Genomic DNA, 26748 nt, shown 5'->3' on the forward strand with positions numbered 1-26748 from the left:
ACTCCCTGAAAATTAATTATTCATGTTCATCCTACCTTTTAAGCACCATCCTTTTCATGTCCCTGTTTTACTTGTTCCTTGGGATTAGGACGGTGTGACTGGCTCAGTCGTGTAACCCAGTTTTATTATCACTCATACTCATGCTGATGCAGCTGTGATTCGGCTGCAGAGCTCTAGCTCAGGCTTCTTCAGTTCTCTGTCCCACTGTGCTGCACATAATGTGTACTGATCCGTATGGAATAGGACACACAGGTGTCCTAGGAAGGAGAGAAGGGCACCACAGACTATGCAGGTTCTGTAGATGATTGCTTTATTAAGCACACACTTGTGTCTCAACTAGCACCATTCACCACCAACCCTTGCTCTAACTCCTCCTCTGCAACTTCTCACACCTGATTCACCAACAGTTTGACTTCATATGTCTTTTTTTTTTTAATGCTTTCAAAGAGCACAGGGTTGCTTTTATTTCTAAGTTTGATTTTCCTTATGAAACCAATCAGATCCCAGATCAAAAAAATTATTTTATAAATATTGCTAATGAAATATTCTCAGATTGTGGCATTTGGGAAGCTGTAAAGTTCCTGTTTGATTCACTTGCCACTGCCATCATTCAGCATGCACAGGGTGGAAGCATAAATACAATATTATAAATTGGCAAGTAGTGTTTGATTTATTTATCTGCGGATGCTTTCTGTGTGAACCAAGACTTACGTTGACCAAGTCATTAATCAATTTGATAGGCTTAAAATATAAGCACCTCATACCCAACTGAAAAAAGAATTTGCACAAATAGTTAAGGAAGCAGTGATACACGTTCATATTTAACTGATATGTGCCACCAGATTAAATCTTGCCTGACAGGTGGTAAAAAGTCTTTGATGGGGTGTTTGTGCTCTTCGCTGGGTGAATTTCAACTTTTAAAATGTGATTTTGGCACAATGTAGTGTGGGAGTTATTTAGAAAAGTTTTCTTTTTTCCTAGCCCTAAAGTAAGGCACCTTCAAGTTTTCTTTGTTTCTTTCTAGCCATAAACCAAGGCACCTCCAAGTAAGGATACTGATTTTCTCTACCTACAGAGGCGAGAAAAATTCAGGGTGAATTATTCAATATATTGATTAGGGATAAACCAGCAGATTATAAGAAGATTTTTTGTAAAGACTGTCATCATATAATGATTATGCTTGTTACTTAATAAAAGCATATTAAAGACTTGAATTTTCAAAGCCTTGAAGTTACTGCCTCCTTCATTGTATGCCTCAGTGGCACATGAATCCTTTTAAACAAACAGAAAGGATAGTCCTTTTTATAAGAAAGTAGGACAGCATTTACCAATATGTAAACAGGCACCGATAAAAGGAATTAATATTTAACATTTCGGAAAGAATGCACTGTAAAATAGATCATCTTGCTGTCTGATTTGTAAGATATACTTCACATTACATGCCATAATTGAAAACAGTGCAGACGGGGGTCCTCAGGTTGGGTTGTTTTGGTTTGGTTTGGTTTGTTTTTTTGCCAGCTAGAAGAATAATAATAATAGCATAGAATAATAGCAGCGGTAGGTGATTGTATGTGTTACACAGTTAGAAAGAAGTGCTGAAGAAGTTGCTGCATGATCCTATTTTAAGAGATGCAGGATGAAAAGTAGAGTTATGAAAGTGCTGATTCTGACTTTCTAATTGGTGTGTACATATGAACAGCCGTGCTGCAGAGGCTGACTTGCCTGATACCATTTCTCTGACACTGAACAAAAAAGTGGATGTGTAGAGAAGGCTAGAGGATGTATTCTCAGGCTCCACCAGTTTGTACCTTAAAGACTTCCTGAACGGTGTACAGTGCTGTGAGCTATTCATGATCAAATACTGGTTCCAGTGAGGAAAAGAACTAAAGAACTATTGGGAACTGAGGTGGATTTGTAATTATAAAAATTGGGGTAGTCTTGATGAGCAAGTACTCTGATACATGAGTAACTGTGGAGTGATATTATTTATTACATATAATGGGTACAGTGAGTCCCAGCCATGTGTACTTAGTTCGGAAACTATTTATATATTTTAATGCTATTTTAATATAAATGTACTTATTTTTGGTATCTCTGGAAAATTCTTCAGTGTTAGCAACAATTTTGTGCTCTCCCCATATTAACAGATAGCTTGAAAGGCCGAGCAGATGTTAACAGCACAGTCACAGAAATAAGTTTAACCTTTATAAGGAATGAAAAAGCCTGGGAAATACTAATTCTTAGGTTGGTGACACTTATAATGCACTCTCATAAAATGAAATAGAGCTAGAATCTAACCTGCTGATTTGTAAATAATTGAACTCGAGTATTTCATTTAGTAATTTAGTGTTTATTTGCCCCCCATTCTTTTATTTACAGTTAGAATAAAATAGTCTGGTGTATGGAATACTTGCCTGTGTTTGAAGAAGGACTTTTGACTCCTAAAAAGGTACATTATCAGAACTGTAAAATAGTTAAGTAATAGATAGCTAGTACAGTAAGTGCAGGTTTTTACAGATACTCAGATGCAAAGAGGTAAAACAAAAGTGTTCATGTCAGAAGAGGGGATAGGACACAGGTCTCCTCTGCTGAAAAGACTCTGCTCTCTCCTCCTCTTTCCTGGGTTGCATAACCATTTATTCCCCACAGTTTCACCTCTTTCTTGGCTAAAGTTGATTAAAGAGCTCTCATTTCTATTTCAACCTACTTTATACAGTACTTATAAGACATTTAGATCCTCCAGTTGATATCTACACACATTTGAAAAAAAACATCCCATAGATGCTAATTCGAGTTTCCCAGTTGAAGGTTTGAATGTTCAGTTATGACACAATTAGTTGAAAATAAAGCATTATATTTGCTATATCCCCATGTTAGCTTTGAAATTTAAGTTTATGATGAAATAAGACATTTCAAAATTGAAGCTATGACTGCGTTCTTCTGTTCTTCTTTAGGCCAAACATGTGTTCATAATCCTTTCTATTTATTCATTATTTCTTAACACAAAACAGCAAATTAAGTCCACATGAGCCTTTTAGATAAATAAAACCAGATCATAACATGATTTGGCCCTGATCCTATTTTGGGATCTGTTGGTTTAAGCAGTGTAGCCTGAACAATAAGGGTCAAGCTAATTACAGTTGCTTAGAAATCCAGATTTTCTAACTCTGAGCTGGGTCCTGCCTGCCAGCCTGAAGTTCTCTGTACTATTTTGAAACTCACTCTTTGAAGCCTAGCAGCAAAACAGTAACTTATTGGTTCTTGACTCCATTCTACCATTTAATCCCCAGCTTTCCTCTCTACAGAGTAGTTAGAGACAACCCAGAAGGCGAGATAAAACTGGTTTCTAGAAAGGTTTTTATTGGCGAGTTAGTGCCATATTGGGTCTCAAAGCTATACTGGGGGTGACAGAATGTTTCTGCATGTGGCAGAGACTGGCTTAGTGAATCAGTGCATCAGTCCCAGGAATCAAGAGAAAATTCAGTGTATGCTAGTCAGAGTATCACTAGACACTTACTGAAATGAAGACTCTTACCTTAAACTGGTAATAAATAACAGCATATTAGAAGTTAAAAAGCATATGGAGCTTATGAAAGATAAGACTCCTTGAGGTATAAACTGATCTTTGAGTTAGTGGCTAGTTTCAATTTCACACTTTATCATAGAATTGCTTTGTCAGCTTGGGCATATCCCTTTGCCTTTAGTTTTTCTGGCTCCCTATTTGTGAGATAAAGTAAATATATCACGAAGTCCATGACAGAATTAAGCTCTTAATTTTATAATCTGTCAGGCAGGCACAGTACTTTCCTCAGAGGGTCTGTTTGGTATTTGACTAGAGGTTGTATTCTTTCAGCCACAACAGGTCAAGTTACATGAGTTCCACTTATGTCCATAATCATTAAAAAAGACAATTATTGTATTAATATAAGAAATCACCAGCAAGCCTGTGAACAAGCTTACCCCATTACCGTACAGTAATTTTACTTAACTCAGAACTTTGTATGTACTTTTTACTTTATCTATTTGTTAGTGCACAGACCAAGACATGGAGGAGCCATGTGTACTTCTGACACATTAGAAGAAACAAAGCAGACTATAATATGAGCAAAACCAGAAGAGATTATTATTATTATTATTATTATCATCATCATCAAGCTTTTATAACCTGTTACAGCTAAAGAATTTTTAAAAAGTGAAAAAGGAATTAATGTACATGTTTAAGGCTTTAAATTTTTTTTTCCAAGATAAAATTTGTAGTTAATTTCCTAGTAAAAACTGTTGTTACTCAAGGTAAATAACATCTGTACAATACCTTGAAAAAAATCTGATGGCAGTCTTCCCTAATTGACTGAGAGTACTTGAAAGCTTTCTTTTCAAAAAAATTTTTTTCTTATTTTGCGTGGAAGGACTTTCATCTCCAATCAGGTTAGAATCCTTGATCCAGTTTTAGGATCTGAATTTTTAAACAAGTTTTGCATTCAGTAAACAAGCACTCCAAAACCTCACTTATGAGCAGAACACTTCATTCTTGAAATATTGTACTGTTCCTAAAATTGCATTTAGAGAAAAGCTGTTCACCTTCAGACAATAAAACCATTTGAAAAAAAACCCCTAAACAACAAAATGACAAAGGAGAGGAGATAGCTCTGACTTGCAGAAACAATCCTAGCTGACTGTTCTGGGAATGATCTTCAGAATTACCTCATTATTTATTCTTGGTGCAGTCCACCAATTAAACAAACAGTTTTATATATAGAAACAGGGATGGGCTTAGCTTACTTTTTCAGGGTCATTTTCAGAGACGTGGACACTGAAGATGTGCAGGCTCATGTTACCCAGCACAGCAGATACTCCGTGTCTGTGTGTGTACATGCATGTGCAAATGCATAAAGTTGATAATGAGTGAAGGAAAGTCAGAGATTCCTGGTGGCGATCAGTTGAAATTCCTCTATTTGGGTAATAGTGCCTGTGTTATTCAAGCCGCTAGAAATATGTCAGGGATCCCTAAGAAGCTGATGGGTCTGAGAAAGGAAAAAACCCACTGCATTTTAATATCAGTAACACTTTGTGGAAAAATTCAGATTACTTAATATGTGATCATTCAAACCTTCCATCAAGTAACTATTAAAGTGAAAAAGAGAATCTTGATTATGACTTCTGTCAGCTGGTGATATGCAGTATAATGCTAATGTTTAAAAAACCTAATTTAATAGTTATATGAAAAATAATACAGCAGATTTACTGCTGCAATTCAAGGCTTGGTTGAGACATCTTCACTATCTTAAAGACTGCCTGTATAGATAGTACCTTATGCACCAAGATTTGTATGGGACAAGCCTCAAAAGTTTGTAGGTATTTTTTGGTATTTGGTATGGGCAGGACTCCTTTCTTGAAGGATCTCTAGATTTTGACTGTTGTATAGCTGAAGGTGATCTGAACATGTACATACTGGCCATCTCCGTGTTAGGAGTGTCTCTTCCTTCCAACTAGTGGTCATAACATAATGCTTTCAGACTGCAAGCATTACAAATGTAGTACAACACTCTAAGTTACAGAGTAAGTGGGTTTCACTTCAGAATGCATCTGGAACAAATGAAACAAGTGGGTTACATAGACTTCAGCAGTTAGAATCATGCAATAGTTTAACACAAATGTATGTTGATTTTTAAAGACCAGAGTTCTTTCCAACACTTAACAGATTTTAAAGATGAAGCAGGAACAAGGCATATCCAGACAATGGGAGGAGGTAGATAGGGGGATTTCATTAAAGAAAATTTAGATAGCTGTAAGAGACGTGGCATTAATATTTTTTGCTGTTGCACATCTCCTGTGTCCTGATATAAATGATTATGCATGGAATATGAGTTTTTGCAGGCTCTGAAAACTTGCCAGGTGTATTACTGCAATGTGTTAAAAGGGCCATGAGATATAAATGCCACAAGAGAATTTGCAGCTTCTGCTATCTGTGTGTAAGATTCCAAGAATTTTCTTACATGTAAAAAATGCTTTGAAAGTTTTCCAGGGCTAGGAATAATTTATAAAATAATCAGATTATAATTTTATTGTATGCATATTTGGCCTGGTTTTAATCTGTTAAAAAAAATATTCCAGGACAAAAATGAGAATTACATGTTGCAAGAACTGCCAATCTGCTGCTCTGTGTCTTCTCTCCATGTCAGTTCTCCAAGTGTGACATGCCTCAAGTCTGAGTCCAAAAGGAAAATGAAGTACAGTACATTTTTTATATAAGCCCATGGATATTAAGTGCTGGACAAGGCTCCAGTGCAGCCAGTCTTGCAAAGAACTCAATCTTAGTTGTGTTCAACAGACATCACAAATTGCAGCAATATTTAAGCAGTGTTCCTGAAGGAAACAAATAGACAATAATACGGACAGACATCATTAGGGTAAGAGAAGCAAAAAAGAAATAAATTAGAAAATTCTAGAGGAAAAATAAAGATAATAGTTGAATGGAGAATCTGAGAATAATGCAAACACAGCATCATGAGAAAAAAAGTGATAAATAAACTGTAAGATGTTACTTCAGTCAGTGTTAAATGATGCTGTGGGTATGTGACACACAGACTTCACTGCAGCTGCACATTCCTGGTGTCCCCGGGCCCTGTGACATTCAGTTCACCCAAGAGGATGGTCAGAAAATGGATGATAATGGGATCTGAGTAGCTCTACACAAATAACTCAGAATGATGCTGCCTATTTTTAGGGGGACTGAAATGCAGCAATGTCAAGTTTAGGCATTTTGTGCCACTTTTGCTGGGGAAACTCTTGGGATTTGACTGACTTGGGAGATGGTTCTGTCTATGTTAGAAATTTGAATGTTAGTATGTTTCTGTGGATAATAAGTGTCACTAAAGAGAGATAAGCTAGAGCTATTTCACTGAATCTACAGGTGGAAATTTGTTTATCTTCTTTCTAAACCAATTATGTAAAATTCCAGTTTATACTTGCGAGTTTTCTGAATTAGAGTTGATGGAATTTGAATTCCATTGAACTATAGTTATCAAAGATGAGCTGGAGCAGTGGCGAATGGTGATATAAAAATAAAACTTTTATAAATTTATAGTACATATGTGATAGATTTAGTAGTGATCTTGAAAATTCTACCCTCAAAAATTATAAATTTACTTTGGCATTCTTGAAAATTCTCCTGTAAGGCTCCTGCCTAAAATCTTTTAATCAGTAATCCCAGCTGTGGTTGCTAGATTAATAGTTTCTGAAATGGTATTTAGTCTTCTTTGGATCTAACTCACGGTAAACCTTACCATCCCATAAACAGAGACTTATGTGTGGTTTTACTCTGAGTTTCCATAAAAAAGCTATTCACTGTGATCTGCTCAGCAAACTTACAGGAGAAAAGTAGCCATTAAACAAGGTAAGTCAGTTGCAAAACTTTTTTTGCCATCTGACTACTGTCTGTTCATAAACAAAGGGAAAGAATAAAAAGGAGAAAGGTCCAAGTGGCTTTCTGACAACTGAAGAAGCAGCTGGGAGCTCCAGAACAAGACTGCATTGCTGAATAACAATTCCAGTTTGGAAACAACGTCAGTTGTTTAATAGCTACAGTCTATTGCTCTTTGACAGTAGATGATAAAGTTGAAGGAAAAAAGAAGTAATGCTGAGTGACAGAGGACCCTAGAAATGAAATCTATGATTTTATTTACGGAGGGCAGCTCTTCAAACAGAACTACTGTCAAATGCAAGCTAAGAAACCAGTATCTATTTACCCCAATTTAATATTTCTAGGAAGACGGCTTTATAGCAGTAGTGGATGAAGATAATTTTGCCACACTTTAAAAAAAAAAATCACTCTAAAATTAGTATGTATGCAAGCCCGTTTTGATATATTGCAGCAACATCTTCTGTTTAGACAACAAATCACCATAGCAGTGTAGTAGCCCTGGTTACCCTAAGTTCAGTAAGACTAAAGAATTAATCTCAGCTAAGTACTGGCTAGCAAATCTACTGAATATTTCTTCCCTGTTTTCAAGACTGTGTGCCTTAGAATATTTATTCCTTTTAATTAATGTGGAGCAACTTGTAAAATACAGATCAAAACTCAAGTGGAAAAACAGCCAGCCTATATGTACTGACAAATCTGGGAGGTGAACTCTTAACATTTTGTACTCAAAATGAAAAATGGCACTGAAGCTTCAGAACATTTTAATATTTCCTTGTACAACCTTATCAAAACATTTAGTCAGTCATGTACATTCTCTCTGTCTCTGGCCTTTTACAATAGAGTTGTTTTTTTTTTTTTTTCTCCAGAACCTACTTGCTGATTCCAAGAATAAAAGACAAGGGAAGATAATGGTTCTAAAGAGTTAGCTTTCTACAGGCTCCTCTTAATCCCTTTATTTAGTACCAGTTTTTCTGAACCTTCTTATCTGTATGAAATAAGTATATGTTAGCTGCATCAAGTTAGTGGGGGAAAAAAGGTAAGGGTTTTTATTCAGTCATTATGATAATGATTCCCTTAAAGTGTTGAGAGAAGCTAAAGCTAAGAAATGAACAATTTCCAATGTCACTCTTTCATCAATTGAAGCCACAGGAGAGTAGCTCTGAACTACCTCTCAACTATATTCTGGGTCAAATTTCAGTGTTTCTGATCCCACTTTTCGTGGCTGGATGGGAAGGTCTAAAGACATTCTTTCTATTACCAAATACTTAAGAGTTTGCCATCATTCTATACCACATGAATCACGGAACCTTTGAAATTCATACACATTAGAACTTGAATCTTGATTTAAAAATAAACAGACAAATGTAACTCCGGATTACAGTAAATGTACCCAACATTTGCACGTTACTAGCCTCACCAAACTTGCTGCTATCACAGTTATTTTAAACTGATAAACAGGAAGGATTCATGGTTTGAAGAATAAACTGGAAAAAAAAAAAAAGACTAGAAGTGAGAAATATTATTGACAAATATATGTATCAGTTATGTCTTATTTTTGAGTGGGTTGCTAGTCAGCCATGGAATATTAGGAATATCATTTGAGAGAGGAAGATTTGGAAAGAATGACTATAGAAAAAAAGAACACCTGAAACTTTGGGGAAAAAAAGTGTGTGCAATTGAGAATTAAGAAAAGTAAGTGCATATATTGCCTGTGTGTCTATTTTCAATGCAAGAACATAACTCATAGTAAGTAGACATTAAGGACTTCATATGAAAAACATAAAAGAAATTCTGCTTAGTTTGAGTTGATTCTACAAATATCCTACATTCTTGCTATTATGTCAAGAAAAGAGTAAACCCGTGAAATAAGTTATAATTACAAAGTATTACAAAATCCTGGAGCAAGTTTCTGAACTCTTTTGTTTATGACTCTACTTGCATTTCTTAAAACCACATATTGTAGAAAACAGATCAACCAAATATTAATTTAATTTAGGCTGTCTTTGAGTAAGAGCTAAGTAGAACTTTATCCTAATACAGTCCTTGTAAAAGGATTGTAAACCTTGGTAGCACCCAGTTTATGGAGACCTAAATAAAAATTGTCAGTTAGTAAGCCCACGCAACAAATTTCTTTAACAAACCTCAGTTACATTTCTTTAAGGTTTGTCATAGAAATAATGTATTTATTAAATAACTATTTTTTGGCAAATGTTTGCTTTTGGATTCTGTTCTACAGTCTTAGAATCGGAATTCTGGATGATTAAGGAACTTGAGACAAATGTCTTTATTTTTTAAAATTATTTGTCGTTGTACTGTATGCAGCTGAGAGCCTCACACTCACAAAAATCCTCACATTTAACTTCTGTACTTTTTAAGTCAGGTTTTTTTAACAGTATAGCTGCATATTTTATAAGCAGTGTGGATTTCTGGTCAACTGGTTTACGTTTAAGTTTTGCAAGGATAAATTTGAAAGTGATCAATACAGCTGCTACTGAAAAAGTCCTACTATGAATGTTCATGCAGAAAAAGTAATTTTGAAGGTAAAGTTTGTTTTGGTTGGAGACTGCACATAGCCAGCATGGCAAGCAAAATGATTCCTTTGCAACTGTAGCTAGAAACTGCCAAGTGTCACCACTAGGAGGAATAGTATCCAGGTAACTTAAACACAGGAACTACACCATAATCTATCCCGTGCAAAATATATTCACTCATGTAAGCTCCATTTGCTCCTAAGAGATTTTGGTTTTATTGTTATTCTAGAAGAAACCTTGTGCAATCAAAGCCTAGGGCAAACTGCAGAAACAAGCAACTAGTTAACTTCCCAATAGCATATAAACCCCACTGGTTTTATGTATCCAGTGACCTTCAAACATGTAGTCTTGGTTTGGGTGCAAGAAAGAATCTGAGACACTCCCAAATTGAAAGCAGTATTTTTTTTATTTAAAAAAAAAAAAAAGCAGAAACTGAAAACATCGAGCAAATGACAAGATACACAAAATTTCATAACTGTTGATGAAAATAAGCACTGTAAGGCCAGGGAAAGCATCCTAAGGATTTTCATCATCCACCCACACGTTTCGTTGTGCCTGCGTACAGGTAGACTCTTCTGCTTCGTTATTTCAGGGTTAAGTGGTTTCAGCAGACAAGAGCTCTTCCACCTTTGTTCACAATTTGTACCCACTGCCCCAGAAAGACACACCACTAACTTGCAGCCTAAGCTAGTACAGTAAAATAATAAGCAGTAACATACAACAGTATTACTTGTGGTTGTGTTAAAGAAAAAGCCAAACCCTCAAAGTAAAAAAATCAAAACAAAACAAAAAAACTCCACAAGGAAAACCAAACCACCTTACAAAAATTCCACAGATATAAAGAAAATGCAATTTAATCTAAGTATTTAGCAAATACTAGTTTCATTATGTGACTTTGATCTAGCATATAACAAAGCTACAACTTCATCACCTCTTCATATACCCTTCATTTTCACCTTATGCAAATCGAAGCAAAAAAATCACTGAGAAAGCAGAGATGTACATTTAAAAAAACCCAAACCCACAGTTCATGTGGCATCTTAATGATGCAAATGCAGGAACAATACATGTTTTCAAAGGTTGTTCAGCTCTCCTTTGCTGAATTGGGCTCTACAGGCCATGCATCCAGGACAGTTATGTTCTTACTCTGATCTTCTGTTTCTTAGCACCACTTTACAGGCATTCTGAACCCTGAACATTCCTGACCTTACTGCTTTGAATAAGGAAAACTCATGGAAAGACTTTTCCTATTAAATGAAATAGAATGAGGGCAACAGAAACCATAAGATACAGATTATAAACCACACAATAGAAATAAAATTGTTCTGATATAAATACAGCCAAATGAGAAACAAGATAATTAAGAAATTTTAATCTTATTAGAGATGTATTTGATACTGAAATTTGCATTTGCAGAAAAATGTTCTCTTTGGAATCTATCACAGCTCAGTCTTGGACTGTAAGTTAACAAATTCATAATTCATACTTAAAACGCGCAGTAAACATTAAACCTGAAAGTGCACAGCACAGTTTTTACTAAACCTGGATACAGAAAAATCAGTATTTTTCTCCTTTAATGGCAGTGATTATATTGATCTGCTGTTAGCATTAGAATCATATAAATACATATGTGCAAGTCATTATAAATAAAGGGTTTGGATAAGCTGATGTAAATGCACTGGCACGCACAGCACCAAACCTTTTGGCAATGACAGTTTGTTACACAGCTGTCGTACCAAACTTCAGTGCAGAATATATGTTTTTAACAATATAAACTTTCCCAAACTATCAAAAGAAGAATAAATTTTCCCTGTTTTATGCTATATGGAACACTAAAAGTTTTATCCTCCAGGTGACAATAGAAAAAAACCCTGAATTTACTGACAGAGGGTCTATTTAAGACATGAAAATGCAAGCACAACAGGACACAGAAAGAAACAATATTGGAAGAACTGTCAACACTTTTGGAAAACCATACTTAGAATAACAATTGCATTTTATGAAAGAAAATATGCTCTGGTATAAAGGAACAGTCCCAATGGTATACCTAGATTTTTCACTTTGAAGTGAATAAGGTAAAAGAGCTATCAAAACTGGTTGAAAAACAATAAAGCATCTTAAAAGTATAAGTGAGGCACACTGATAATTAAATTGTATTGTGTCCCCACAGAATCTCTATCCAGACTAAACCAAAGGAATGCAATTTGCAAATCCAGGAAGACAGAGCTGCACTGACTTTGGAATGTCAAAAAAGAAAGTATAACTTCTAGTAAAGTAAGCAAATATAATGTAGACCATATCATACAATTGTAGTTTCCTGTGACAGAGGCTTATGATGATGATCTAAAATTCATGACTGAGTCCATGTATATTCTCCTAAGCAAACTCCTGACAAAAGACCACCATGTGTTTCAAATAGCTCCATCACTGTCAATCAAAACCAGGCAGTTTCCAGAGACGTTAATAAAAGACGTTAATAAAAATGGCAAAAGCAAAGTGATGTATCATGCAGCAGGTCACACACACACTAATCAAAACACAGTACATATTTACTTTAACAAGACATCCTAACTTTCAAAAGAAAACACCTTTATCAATTAGTCTTAGCACTTAATTCTTATGGACTTGGTGAAGAGCTTAATTTCATTCACTGAAATTACAGAATTGGTTAAAGTGCTGTAGAAACAATAAAAATAATTTGCATTTTGCTATTAAAAAACATTTATTCCTCTTGAAACTTGTTTTCAGCAATAATTACATCAAGTGTTAAAACTGAGCATTAGCAAGAAAAATGATCTATGCCCTGTGTTGAACAGTCTCATTACTTATCTTTTGCTTTTTCCTCTAGATACTGCCTCTTTGTAGGTCAGATGAATAAAGTCAAAGAGTTGTGTGGCATTGGCAGCATTACCCAGAATTTTGGAGAGTTCGTCCTTTGACAGTGTCACTAGCTCTGCAATGCTTTTAACGTGGTTCATTAAGGCACGACAGTTTTTTGCATTAACACCTGGCATTTTTAATAGAAAGTCCTGAGGACCTGGGTTATACTTGTCTGACTCTGGAAGAATTTCAGAATCTGCTGTGACAGCCATTGCTGTTTCTGCGTCAGGCTGGGGATGGTTTAGTTTTAACTCTTCAAACAGTTCAGCTGTAGCATGGGGAGAGGGACACCACAGGATACGTAACTTCGGGAAATGGAGCGTAAGAAGGGTTAGTTTAGAAGTAACATCATTACTGGAAATCTCTTGATGTAGAGAGCCTCGTGGAATCAAGGAGAAAGGTTTGTTAGGATCAAATTCAATCAGGAGAATTGGTCGCTTATAGTACCGGGACATAGAAATGCATTGTGTGTACAGTCTTCCATTATTTAAGGAACCAATCAGATCACTGATACTCTTCCGCTCTACACAGATATCAGGAGTTAGAATATAATCTCCAACTTCCAAAGTAACAGGCTCAATGTCAATACCACGACGATGAATCAGTGATGGAAGCTCACTACGGAATTCCCGCATATCCACTATTACAGTTTGCTGAACACCCTTCTGTTCCTGTCCACCTAAAGAGCAAAATAAATACAGTTAACCTAGAAACTCTGACTCTGGCTGGATAGTTCTTCCTGTGTGCCATAACAGATGGACTTCACATCTCAAATTATACATCAAATTCAGCAATAAAATAAATCCAGACTTCATTTATTTTTTTGCTGTTATAGAGAAAAATAATTTGCCAAATTATACACTGTAGTTTATGGAGTATGCTCTGCAGTTTAATGGAACTATCATGCCACCCGGTAAAAGCGTTGCACATGTGACAATGAAATATGTTAAATTGTAGATTAAAATTATTAAAATACATCAGGAATTTCATTTTAAAGTTGCCTGCAAAACAAGATAAAGAAGCCGATCCTTTTTATTTCCAGCTCTTTCCCACAGAAATCTGACATTTTATTATAGGAGTTACACTTTAGCCTCTCTAGAGCTGTAGAAGGACACGAGGAGACAGCAGCATCAAGGGCACAAAAGACACAGCAAGGATTAGAGAACATATGGTAAAGGAGAGCACAGTTACAAAAAATGACAGCAAAGAAAAATGGGCAGAGCTGTAAAGATGAAGATAAAGTATACATGTCAGAGGAAAGGAACAAAAATGTGGTTAGAACTTCAACCAAAGAAAAGCTTTATTGCAAAGAAAATAGACAACCCCCCCACATCTGCAGTTGTTTACCCAGGCAATGTTTTGTCCCCAACATTTACTACCTCAAGGACAACAGTGCCTTTGACTATCTGTTTTGATGTTTTAATTTCTCTCCACTTCCCTACAAACAATAGTAGACAGTCTAATAACCAACGAGCTGCTTAGAAACAATCCAAATGGTACCTGTCTTAATGGCAAAATACTTCATTCTTATTTTCTTTTCAAAGAAAACCATCATTCATTGTCATTGCAAAGACAGAGGTAAATGGGGTAAGAGAGATGATGCTCCAAGGCTGCAGAGCACTGCAGAGCCAGTGTGCAAGGTGTCTATGACCCAGACACTTTGGAAGGGATTTAAACAGGAGAGTTCTAGGTCTTTCTCAAAGCTGAGAGCTGCAGGCCTAACTGCAGGAACTGCTCACCTGCTTTGCGGGTGTCAGTAGAAGCAGAGGCAGGTTTAGCATCTCTTACTAGGTCTAAGTTTGTTTCATCTCTTCCTTCTCTTTCTTCAGGAATAACCATGCCGGCCTTCTCTCTAAGGAAGCACAAACAAAGAAACACTAGAAACTGCAATTATATGAGAAAGATAGGTCAAAATACTTTAATACCCTTCAGCCATGTAAAATCATATATAATTTAATAGTAATTGCAAACCTGACCAGAAATGCAATTCATTAGGTTTTCTAGATCACTAGGCTAGACACTATATTTTTATTTTCAATTGTCAGCACTTTTTAGCATCTGATTTATCTTTAAGAACTTCTTAGGACATATGAAACCAAGGAACTAATGATGAGTAATAGCAGTATAAATACTGTCTTATACAGTCTAAGAAAATATTTTCTGACTTATGTCATATTAAAGCCTTAGAAATACCTTACAAAAAATCTTACCTACAGACAAAAATACATTTACAGAAATTAAATTGATAGACAATTAGGAAAAAGTACAAGTGGTGCTGTTTAGCCTTTGAAATTGAATATTAAAACACCTAAAATAAATAAAATAAAAAGGAAGGTCTTGACTTTTTATTGATTCTCAATGGGAACATTCTCTTAACATCTGAAAACCAACTGAATTAAAGGTTTATTTAAAGCCTTTAGAGTTAAGAACTTCACTATATTTAAAATGTAGACATATATAGGAATTACACAAAACATTAATAATGAAGGTAGTAAACTAATTTTGTTACCGAATGAGTTTTTCGAAGGCCTCCTTCTCTTTTCTCAGAGCTGTGAGATAGCGCTGTTCTTCTGTTGAGCCCCCATATATGAGGAAATAAACTCTGTAGGTTTGGAGCAGAAGAAAGAAAAAAGAAAAAGAGATCACAAAACTTCTTAAGTTAAAAACACCCACAGCCAGTATTTAAGATTAGTAGCAGTAAGTGCCTTTACAAGTTAGTATTTGCCTTTAAAAAGGCAAGTGAAAAAACCACTATCTCTTACTGTAAAGACATTCCAAAACTGGCAAGAAAAATTCTTATATCCAGCATTCTCTCTTTTCCCAGTAAGAGATACACTTACTGGAATTCTGGGATTCAACCAGAGTGGACTCTGACTGCAGTCAGCCATTCAGCAAAGACACAAAGCAAGTATAATGGGGGAGTTACTTTCTCACCGATTTTAGAATCTTCCCAGTAGAATATATACAACAAACTAAAAAATCTGCAATCATCCTGGGTTAGGAAAAAACACCATCTAAGATTTTAAAATGATGTATCTTTACAAGGAAATCATAGGTTCTACAAAGAACAAGATGCTATTCGTCTTGAAGAGATGAACATACTGACAAATGGAGTTTTACTCCACAAATGGGGTTTGTATGGAACATACAAGAATTAATAATTACCTTAAGGAATTAATTGCCAGTAGCCTTTCAGCACAGTCATTTTTTTTTCCAATATATTTTATTTGAGGTAGATTTTGACAGACTGATAGAATTTTATTCCCATTACTTTTTTCATGTGGTGCATCTCCTAACCCCTACTTGCATGACTGCATCTGATTTTCCTGCTCTGAAGTGCGGCAACATGATGCTGGAGGTAGATACAACACGTGCTGATTAGGCAATTTTCACAACTGTGATAAATTAATGATAAATTGTGCTTCAACCTGTACCTCGCTGTGCTTCAGAGAGGTACAGGTAGAACTACAGCTTACTCTATTCAAGAAATGCTGTATCAGGCAGCCATGTAAGTGAAAGATAATACAGAAACGATTAAGTCTTCTGTATTTTTAATTAGTCCGTAACATTTGCTCATAAAAGCAAGTTTTGCAATTTACAAGTGTATCAAATATATATATATATATATATAAACAATGTGGAAATACTTGTCAGGTAACACCAGAACTGAGCATAACTGGAAATACTTATTTTCTTTACTGTGTTTTCCTTTACTTGTTTTTCTGTTACAGTTTCTGAATTACTGGTCTTCAGCGTGACCATTCATCAGGAAATGTGAAAATTAAATCCAAACTGGAGCTTGTTATGTAAAAAACATACCTAAAGAGATGGTTTAAAATGAGACTACAGCACCTCAAAATGGATCTATTGCCACCAAGATCATAAAAGCAGAGGTCTTTTAGAAGATGGAATGAAATTTAATTTTTTTTTTAAACAGGTATGTTTCTGCTGTTAAGGGACTAAATTCCTGCTGGGAAGTAAAAATTATATTTTTGTTTACATCAGACATTATGCTTTTGTCTAAAATTAAGAGGGCTAAACAGGAGTGAAAAGGTAGCTAAACAAAAATCACTGGATGCACATTCTGCCTTAACTGCTGGAAGTGCACTTTTTATTTTTTCTTTTAAGACTAAAATTACACTGACCAAGTCAACTTGCCTCAAAGGCTTCCCAGGCCTGCTTGCCTTGTAGATTTCCAGCTGCCGAACAAAAGTTAGTTCTGCATCATATAATACAACATATCTTGGTTCTACCTCATGCAGTACCCGAGTGAGCGCATAGGGATCACTGCAACCCTGCAATGGATGAATAATGGTGAGCGGGTTCTTGAAAACACCATAGTAACAATCTGAGGGTAAGTTCACATCGAAATCTTCAGGAATGGTCTCTTCAATGCTGCTTTCTTGGCTACTGCTTAATTCTTTGTTATCTTCCACCTCTAACTCCTCTCTCTTTTCCTCTTCAGTTTTCCCTATCATTTCGATTATAGTCCGGTCTTGCTGCTTCTTGTGTTTATTTTGTTTTGAAGAAGCTGTGAGTTTGGCTTTTTTGGCTTGAGGCCCTGTGTCTGGTCTGGCATTTCCTTTGGACTTGATGGTTTTTCTGTCCTTAATCCACGCTTCTCCAGCTTTCTCATCCTTTCCGAAGGTTTTGTTATACAGCCTTGTTAAAAAAGCTTCTGCTCCATCAATAATACACTCCCTGAGCTGTGCACACGCTCGGTCGTCACTGGCACAAATAAGCACTTGCCCTGCAGTCAAGAAACAGTCGGATGTTTGTGATCTGTTATGCTGTACTACTTATCCAGATACAAGACACCTCTTGAGCAAATTGTTTTTAATGTTCCTAGAAGCCTGCCTGCCAAATGCCTTTACATTTGGTTGTCACTGTTGCTCCAGACTTTCAGAGTCTAAATTGCATGATGTTTTGAACCAAACAAGATTAGAGCAGGTTAATGGAAGTTCAGCATTCCTTATTCTTACACCATCTAAATTAGCGAGGCTTTCCTTTTGACCCTCTGAAATGAGGCAGATATAGTGTGTATTGAAACATACTCGGACATTTTCTATTTTTATTTTTTTTAAAATATGGAATAAGACAGAACTTCATTTAGACCATTCTAATTTTCAGCCTCTGTCAGCTGTGTTAAAGAGTCTAAAAAAACATACATGTTTCACACTGTATTATTGACATTTGTGGGCCTCGAATAACAATTCTCCACAAGCTGACTCAGATAAACTCCTACAACACTAGGCGAGAGCGCCAGTTCTTATCCAGAGTCAGAACACTGTGGGTGGGAGAAAAGAACACTTTTTTACCCTTACTGTTTCCTAAAATAAAACTTGGTGAAATTTAAGGGGATGAAAAGCCCTAAAATAGGAAAGTGAGCAAAACAGTTAGAAACACACTTGCCTTATACTCTCTACCCCATTTAGGTGCATCTCCTGGAGAAGCAAATTTTCAGGTGCATGAGAAGAGTACGTGAGATGGAAAGGGCATAAGACAGAATCCTTATTTTTTTTTTTAACCTGAACTTGAGAAATAAGTGAATGGCACCTAGATTATTATAAACTTCCATGTTATTAGTTTTATTGGTTTTGAGACTGAGGTATCAGTACAATATTGAAATGTAAGTTAAAATATATTTTTGTGATAATACAGGTTCTTTCATAAACAGTTTTGTATAAAAACTGACAGTATTTCTCTTTTAGAGCAAGAACAACATAGTTTATGAAAAACTGTTCAGTTTTAGACAGTTTATGTACATAAACTCCTTAACTCTACCAATTATTAAAATTAAAATTAGCTCTTTAATAAAACTACAGTGAAAGTTAGGCTCCTTCTCCCTAAAGTCAAGTACAAGTGAAAACTAGCTGTACTGTGAAAATTCGCATCATTTAGTATTCTCTCACCTGGGCCGCCAAGGTCTTCACTGTTCCTATTTTCATTTTCAATCTCTTTCAGTACTTCTCTTAAAGCTTCCCATTTTGGGTTACTTTCTAGAACCAATTCCCTTTTCAGTTCTGAAACAAAGTAAGATTGAACATAGCAGTTCTTACAGTCAAAATATCCTTCAAATTTTTAAATTAGTGGTTAGATGTCAATAGCGTGATGGTTGTTAGCAAATACGATATTCAACAGCCTACATATGCAACCTGTTATGCTAATGGGTTGGAGAGCACTCTTACACAAATTTAAAAATGGGGATAAATGCTTTAGTGAAGCAAAAAATTAAAATATTCACTCATTCTTCAATTCTGAAACTCCTGTATATTTTTTTAAAACAAAAGCTATGGCAGCCTTCTACCTTTTAACATAAATAAAAAAGATCAAGGTAAACACTAATGTAGTAGAACAATTCCATAAAAGCTTTCCCAATGATTGGCTAAGCAAGCTTAGAATAGCCCCTTTACTTCTTCGTGACTCTGTTTTATGTTGTTTATTATACGCTTTTTGAACTAAGATTATGTCTCAAGTTATCCCAGCTAACAGATTGAGCTCTGGAGCTGTGTAAGATCATGTAGGGAACCACGGCACAAGTAATATTATGCAGAGTGTCTGAAATCGTGTGACACTCTCAAACTTAAAATTAGGAATGAACATTACCATTTTCCTTCTTTACATCACTTTTTTCAGAGACTTTGCCTTTCTGATTCAGTTTCTCATCTGCAATGCGATAAACTCTAGCTCGAGCATTTACAAACATTGAAGTACTGGAGTCAAGAAACAGCCAGCCTAAAGAGGAAAAGAAAGCAGTAGTAGTTTAACATTTGCAACATGCATGTGTTTCAAACCTTTCCCATAAAAGCCCCAAATCTCCTATCTGGAATACCTGTGTTACCTGCTTGCTGTATAATTACTAGCTTAATAGAAGACAGAAATATGATGCAAATCTCACACTGTTAAGTAACAGCAGTTAAGTGGGAAGATGAAAGCATTATCTGTCAATAAAAACCTACGTCCTTATGGCTGGTTATATAAAACCTAATTAGATACCTTCATATGTTTGGGAATGTTAATTAAAAATATCAACATTTCACTGTTTCATGCATTAACTTGTATGGTTATTCAGTGTTTACCTGAATTCTCACCAAAAGCTTTTTCACTTGCTTTCAGTGACTCCAGAAGATTAAGGAAAGTGACACAATCATACTGAGTTAGATACAGCAGCAAAGTACGTAGTATCTTCAAATCCTGGACCAAAGATTTTGTCTTAGCTCCAAGTTGATGCCAGAGAGGATCTAAATAGTGACGTATTGTCTAGAAATATAAATTGGAAAGTCTAGGAATGTCAAAAACATAGTATACTAACCAAGATAAGAATGCACTTTTTTTTTTTCCTTTACAGAGACTGCTACTAGGTTCCAAGTTATTAAACATACCCAATTAAATATGTGATGGTATTTGTTTTGATAAGTAATAATTTTTTGCAAAGTTAACATAATATAGATGCCTTTATGTAAAACATTTCAACAGTTTGCAGATACGTATCATTAAATGCTTTCAGTACATATTTTCCTGTCCATATAATAATAAAATCCTGGTAAAATAAAAGTCCCCTTATTTTACTGGTACTGGCCTGTGCCTTTAGTATCTAGTACCGTAGTAAAAAATACTATAATGTTATTTAATTTTCAGAATGAGTATCATGCAGATGTGCAACCTACAGAGCATAAGAAAAAAACCCCTCTAAATACAGAAGGCCTTACATCAAGATTAAATCACAGGTAACAAATAACCATGTTCCACTATGATGGTTGACGTTTATGATTTTACCATGATGACATGTATAATGATGGAAAGATACTACAGATGCATGCACATGCGTATTACCTATTATTATATACACTGCTTCTACCAGTAGAGAAAATAAAAAAGATACAAGCAGGAAATTCAAGAGGAAAAAAAAAAAAAAAAAAGAGTGGTGGTTGTGGAAATAACTGCATATTGATCACTAAAGTATTTTAAGCTGAAATTGTAGCCATCTTTATCATCATCACTATAATATACCAACCGTGAATCAGGATGTTCTTACTATAAAGACTTTGGAATTCAAGGAAGACCAATAATACCAATACACCAGAAACCCTACTGGCAACTGTAAAATCACCATTACAGATTGTGTTTCTCTCCTTGTAGCAGTAATAAACACCTCATGGGAGAATCCTCAGTTGCTGCTTGTTATTTCTTTTACAAATAATTTTTTTTTTTTTTTTCATGGCAGACAATTTGCAGATCTACATCCCTTTAGTTAGGCAGAACAGAACAATCAAAATGGTTACCTTGTCAAAAGATTTACCAATAGCATTTTCTAAAGATAGATCTTCTACTTCAAGAGCTGGATTATAACGTTTGAGTTCTCTCAAGCATGCGTTCAGAATGTCCAGGACTGAAGTCTGGATAGCAAGCATAGCAGGGGTCATTGACACGTGTATTTCCACCACTTCAGGTTTATGCTTCTCTAAAAATGAGTTCACTGCTATATGAAATCTAGGAGGAAAACAGCTTATTGAGATTTACATGGATGATTTGCTTGACCTACAGTTATTCAGAAGTTTGTATAAACTATGATAACAATTGTTTTAATCATAAACAACTACGGTAATTGCAAAATAAATCAGTTTCTACTGCTGTAACGACTGCAATCTTACGAACAGCCTCAGAAAACCATCTATTCCACAGTTATGACAGTTGTCATTCTAGTCATGTGAGCCTATAGTGCTGGTGAATGATCCATGGAAAATTACTGCACTAGATTCTACAGCATTATTACACATTACAACTCTTGATATAAAACCAAAAAAAAATCTCCCAAGGGAGGAATTGGAATGGGTTCATAAATCCTTTGGGTTCACATAGATGCACTGGCAGATTCTGCAATGTTCCTAGCTTCTGATTATAAGCAGCAGGTCCTTGTTACAGCTGATCTGGCTGCAGAGGCACAGAGATGCCAGCTGATTTTTACTCACAGGATGTTCTCTGCCGACCTCTGAAACACGGGGGGCATTTCCCTTACTGCATGCTGCACCCCCAGGTCTTTTCACAGTTCAGAGGCCAAAGAAGAAAATTTAGAGAGCTTCTATTCAACCTCTTCTATCCTAGTTATATCCATTTTCACTTCTTAGTGATACTGAAAGAAAGACTGTTAAAGAGTTTACAATGTAGAGTAACAGTATGTCAAGATGGAGTGAAACACATTCTAGGCTGGACTAAAAGAAGGAACAGGCAGATCTCCTGCCCAAGGCAAGAGCATCGAATGGGTAATCAGCTAAAGTACCCAGTTCCATTTGTGGCTCTGCTCCTAAAAGTCTTAATGCATGTCACAAACTAGGCAATTCAGTTTCTATCAGGCATCAAGAAATATTATTCATACACAACACACATGTCAAAGAAGATTAAAAAACCTGACATGTAGAAACAAATAACTCCATGAACAGCAGAACTGAGAGATTGTATTCCTGTTACTTCATGGCTTAAATAATCTGTTTAATAAGTGAAGTTTTTCTTAAGCTATTAAAAATATCACTTTCTGTTGTGATTTCTGTTGGCTGTAAGGACAGCTATACCGTAATGTAGAGCCCCTTATGGATTTGAGTCTATTTTCAAAAATACTTACAGAAATTTACCATCTTTAAGATAATTTCTTCTGTCAAAAACGGAATGAAATTTTGGGGGGAATACAAGAGGGAACACAGATTAGCAGTGTGACTGCATACACCTCATTTTCTTGGAAACCCACTGTAACATCCTTCATCCATTTTCAAGTTTAACTCTCCAGTGAAGTAAAGAGGTGCCTTACCTTGGCCACAGATAAAGTTTCCTGACAAAAAGATTTCTCATCACTCTTTCCACATGACAAAAGCCAGTGCTAAATGCAACCGCATTATCTGTAAAAGCTTTAATGAAGCCTTGCTTGTTCTTCTGACGATAAAGTCGCAAGATAAATGCTTCCTGACAGGACTCAATAATTCTGTGCGCCTTGTACACCAAAATGCCTGGCAAAATAAAAGGTTTTCAAGTTTCAAAAAAGTAAAGAAAGGTCCAATTTTGTATAGATTTTTTTCTCAAACTGTCTTACTCTTTTAACACTTTTTTTCCTTAAAGTACCAGAGGAATTTAAATCTTCTAAAGTGATGGCTGAACAAACTTCCTGGGATTCAAACCAAGTGATTCCTCAGTTTCAGTACCATGGAATCCTTAAATAACAGAACTGGGTTAATGATGCATCTTTAGCAAAAAAAAGACAAACAACCTTGCGCTTGAGTGGCAGGATTTCTCAGCTTAGAAAATCCTTTGCTTCTAAGGCAAAACTTGAGCTTGAGCCTTTTAAAAGGAGTAAAAGCAACTGCAAGACATAACACACTATTACAACAAAGCAAGATTGTGATATTTGAATTATTTTGTTAGAGAAGTTCTGGAATTACCAATGAAACATACTTGACAAGTCTGTAACAGTTCAAATGTTTACATAATCAAAGAACTTCTGAAAACATTTATTTTGCTTTTCTTCCCCCTTATGAGGACAGAAACTTCCATCAACTGCACACGACCAATTTTCTTCAAGGCTATGGGTGTGTTAAGAAAAAAAAAAAGGTTTATTGTGCACATTTTAGTACAGAGAAGTGAAACAATAGTTTAACTACATTGTGTTTGAGGTGAGTACTTCTGGGATTTACACTTCACTCAGCCAAGGCTTGTTAAAACCAAGGCTTATTTTTCCTCGTGCTTATCCGTGTTAAATAGCACATTACATTTTTTCACTCTCCCCGTAGTAAAGTGAGGCTATATGGTACTTTTAGCTCACAGCTAAAAGTTACTAAAAGTAACTAAAGTTACTTTTAGTTCACAGCTTCCAGCGGAATAACAAACACCTTTTTAAAATGGAAGCAAAGAACAGCAAACATCACAGGTTTTACCTTGTACCTACATCAGCTGACAAACTTACAATGTATTTAATTTCTGTAACAAGTTTCTTCAACTTGGCACCCAGCCAGATTTTAATATGCTTTTGCTTTGTAAATGAAAAAGCACTTAGAAGGAAAAGTTCCATATAACTGCTAGCTACTTGTGATCAAGTCATGGAATAAGCCACTAAAAAGTATTTTCTATCTAGACATTCTTACATGTCTCCTATGAAGCAAATTTTTCAGGACATAATAACGATCGTACTCATTTCTGAACATCTTCCTGTCTGTCAAGACGTGACTCTGACAGGACATTATAGGAGACACAGAATTTGTTACAGGCCAGGAAGACTATGTGTTTATTATAACACCTTCCTACTTTTAGTCAGTATTTCTCTGCTTATGAAGCGAGTTCACACTGCTGTGTAAGAAACAATTTGGTAGAAACAACTTGCATCAGTTTTACCACACCATTAAGTACATCATTTCTATTTGGCCAAAACCACCAGAAATAATTCGTCTTTACTGCAGTGATAATTTCTTATCTTCATTTACCTGAACTTGGGAGTTAATCAAATGTTAATCCACATGTGATTCTACACTGATTTTATAACCATCATTTATAACACCTAGAAACACATTAATGATTTTTTGCTACGTTAGTTCCTCAGGAAACACAAGTTTTTGTTGTCTCTGTCATGCAGTTTCACACACAGATAATGTATGTGTCCAACTGAACCACGTGTTACCCAAGTTTTAAATGAAGCAGCAAGTCTACCAAAGCTGCTGTCACACTGACCTCTCGTGGCAATTCAAAAACTATAGCAACTGTGTCATTATAGGACAGGACTATATTTTAAACTCTTTAGTGTGTTTCTTCTTTTCATACTGACAAAGTCCAAAGGTGTATTTTCTCTCTTTCTTATTTTTACTTCTTTGGTAGAGCAGAAAGTTAGAGAGGAAGGAGCCAAGGGGAAGAAGATAAATTACGTTGCCCAGAAAATGTAGGAGCTTTTTTTAAGCTAGAAATATCAGAATTGACAAATCTGGCATCCTTCGCCTTGAGGATAAAACTGTTTCAAATGTTTTACAGATTAGAGCTTGTCATAGATTGACTAAAAGGAATACAGTTTCTGAAGCAGAAACTTACATTCTTCTAAACATTCAATATTCAGTTATGTTTAGCCATTAGGATGTTAACATATAGACAACAGCAAAATATTCTTATATTCCTGGCTCTTAGATACCTATTTTACTAGCTCTCCAGGCTGTAACTAAGTTTCCAGCTTAGACAAGAACAAAAAACCCATGGTGGCTGGGGGAGAAGGGGAACAGAACATGAGAGGAAAAAGAGAACATCTTTCATGTATAATTTCTATGTAACAATAAAAAAAGGTCACAAGCTACTCCCAAAACCTTTATAGTGGTAGCAATATTATTATTTCACAATAGTGCTATTCAGATAGTGTCCAAGGTGTGTCAAAACAAAGATTAGTAAGGTATTGCTATTTTTTGATGGGAAGTGTCATCAGGAGTAATTTGTTAACGTAAAAAATAGGCAGTGTGTATGGTTGATAAAACATGACATCTAAAATCAGTTTTAATCATAGGCCAGTGTCCTGGCCTATAGATTGCCTGGAGTATAGATCACAGGACACTATTTTACCATATGCAATCAATTATTCTTTGAAAGGCCGTCTGAATCTCACGTTTCTTATGTCAATGGCATAGTTTAACTGCTGACTTCTATTCCAGACACTTATTGATATTAGAAAGCTGTACAAATGCATGATCCAGTATCTAAAAATAATATGGATGTTTTCAGATCGTATAATTAAATAAGGCAAACATGTTTGGAGCAAAGAAAACTGTTAAAAAAAAAAGAACAACTAACTATGTATTTGCTCCTTTTACCTCAGTCTTTGCAGAAAAAAAGGAATAATTTTTCACCCTCATTACTGGTTAGGAGAACTCTTCATGTAGCATTAAGCTTTATATATTTTGAAAAAGAAGTGTCTCACCTTTATCTCATTAAACTCTTACCGGTAATGAGGTTCGCAGGAATTCTGTCAGTAAGGAAATCTACCACAAGGATTCGACTTGTTGCAAAGATGACTCCTCCTTGTGTGTAAAATTCATATCTAGTATTATTTGTAATTTCATTGGTAACACGCCGAGGAATATGAACAACTCCATCTGACCTCAGCTGATCAATAAAATACTCCTAAACCAAACATAATAAAAACATAAGATATCATTGTGGTAACTCATGACATGGATACAAAAAACCCTTATACATACTCTGTTAAGTTTGAGAAGCTGTCCAGAACAAATTAAAGCATGACGGTATAACATGAGAAGTTAAGAAGTCAGAACTATGATTTTTTTTATTCTTAGTAGTATACTCTGTTCAGTTTCAAACTCATCCAGGTAATCAAAAAGTATTTTCAGTAGTAGCTAGACAATACTTAAGCAAATACGGGCAACTGACACACAAAGGAGCTTGCATTTTCTTAGGTTCTAATAACTCTTTTGCAGACAATAGTCAATTTTAACACTGATTTAAGAACAGAGAATTGGGAAGAGATGGTCTTTTAGTCCACTCACCTGCTGCCAAAGACAACTATATCAGGTAGGTCACATACGTCAAGCTTAGTTTTATGAATTACAGCTGTGGTACTTAGCTAGGGTCACCACAGAAAATCCCCAGAACATCACCTCCCTGAGGGTGGGAAACTCCTTGGTCCCAGGGAAAACCGAGCAGCATTTTTTTGTGCCAGCAGTGACAAACCTGTCACGTTTCACCCCTTTCTGCTCGCTGGCTACTAACAGTCTCCTGCTATTTTCAAGTTAATTACTTATTGGGACTTCATCGTGCTGCACAAGTAAAAACTCGGACCTGCTCTGATCCCGAACGCCTCCGGTCCGGCAGGTTCTCCCCACTCAGTGCAAAGGCCGGGGCACAGCGCGCAGGCCTCGGCTCGGCGGGAGCGGGCAGCCGCCTCCCCCCCAG

At 35.8% G+C, this 26748-nt stretch overlaps 1 protein-coding gene and 1 long non-coding RNA gene across 3 annotated transcripts in view; one reads left to right on the forward strand and one right to left on the reverse strand.

The window, feature by feature from the left end:
* The first annotated feature begins 2320 nt into the window (after positions 1–2320).
* LOC113485594 lies at positions 2321–12737 on the forward strand. 2 transcript variants are annotated; one of them, XR_003399456.1, is made up of 3 exons: positions 2321–2449; positions 8287–8456; positions 12122–12737. It is a non-coding gene; the product is annotated as an uncharacterized LOC113485594 (long non-coding RNA). The 2 variants fall into 2 exon arrangements; XR_003399457.1 differs by lacking the exon at positions 2321–2449 and adding an exon at positions 5829–5965.
* Positions 12738–12739: 2 nt separating this feature from the next.
* Positions 12740–26748, reverse strand: part of ERCC4 (ERCC excision repair 4, endonuclease catalytic subunit) — a 25026-nt gene continuing 11017 nt past the window's right edge. Inside the window, exons 2-11 of the mRNA XM_026859140.1 lie at positions 25779–25959; positions 22631–22826; positions 21114–21321; positions 19911–20091; positions 19438–19566; positions 18744–18854; positions 16990–17581; positions 15341–15433; positions 14571–14683; positions 12740–13510 (exon numbers count right to left, since the gene is read on the reverse strand). Coding sequence (XP_026714941.1) covers positions 12777–13510; positions 14571–14683; positions 15341–15433; positions 16990–17581; positions 18744–18854; positions 19438–19566; positions 19911–20091; positions 21114–21321; positions 22631–22826; positions 25779–25959 — 2538 coding nt within the window. The 3' untranslated portion in view covers positions 12740–12776. The remainder of the gene's footprint in view (positions 13511–14570; positions 14684–15340; positions 15434–16989; positions 17582–18743; positions 18855–19437; positions 19567–19910; positions 20092–21113; positions 21322–22630; positions 22827–25778; positions 25960–26748) is intronic.

This window comes from Athene cunicularia (assembly GCF_003259725.1).
Source record: "Athene cunicularia isolate RWA chromosome 14 unlocalized genomic scaffold, athCun1 chr14_part1, whole genome shotgun sequence".
Taxonomy (NCBI): domain Eukaryota; kingdom Metazoa; phylum Chordata; class Aves; order Strigiformes; family Strigidae; genus Athene; species Athene cunicularia.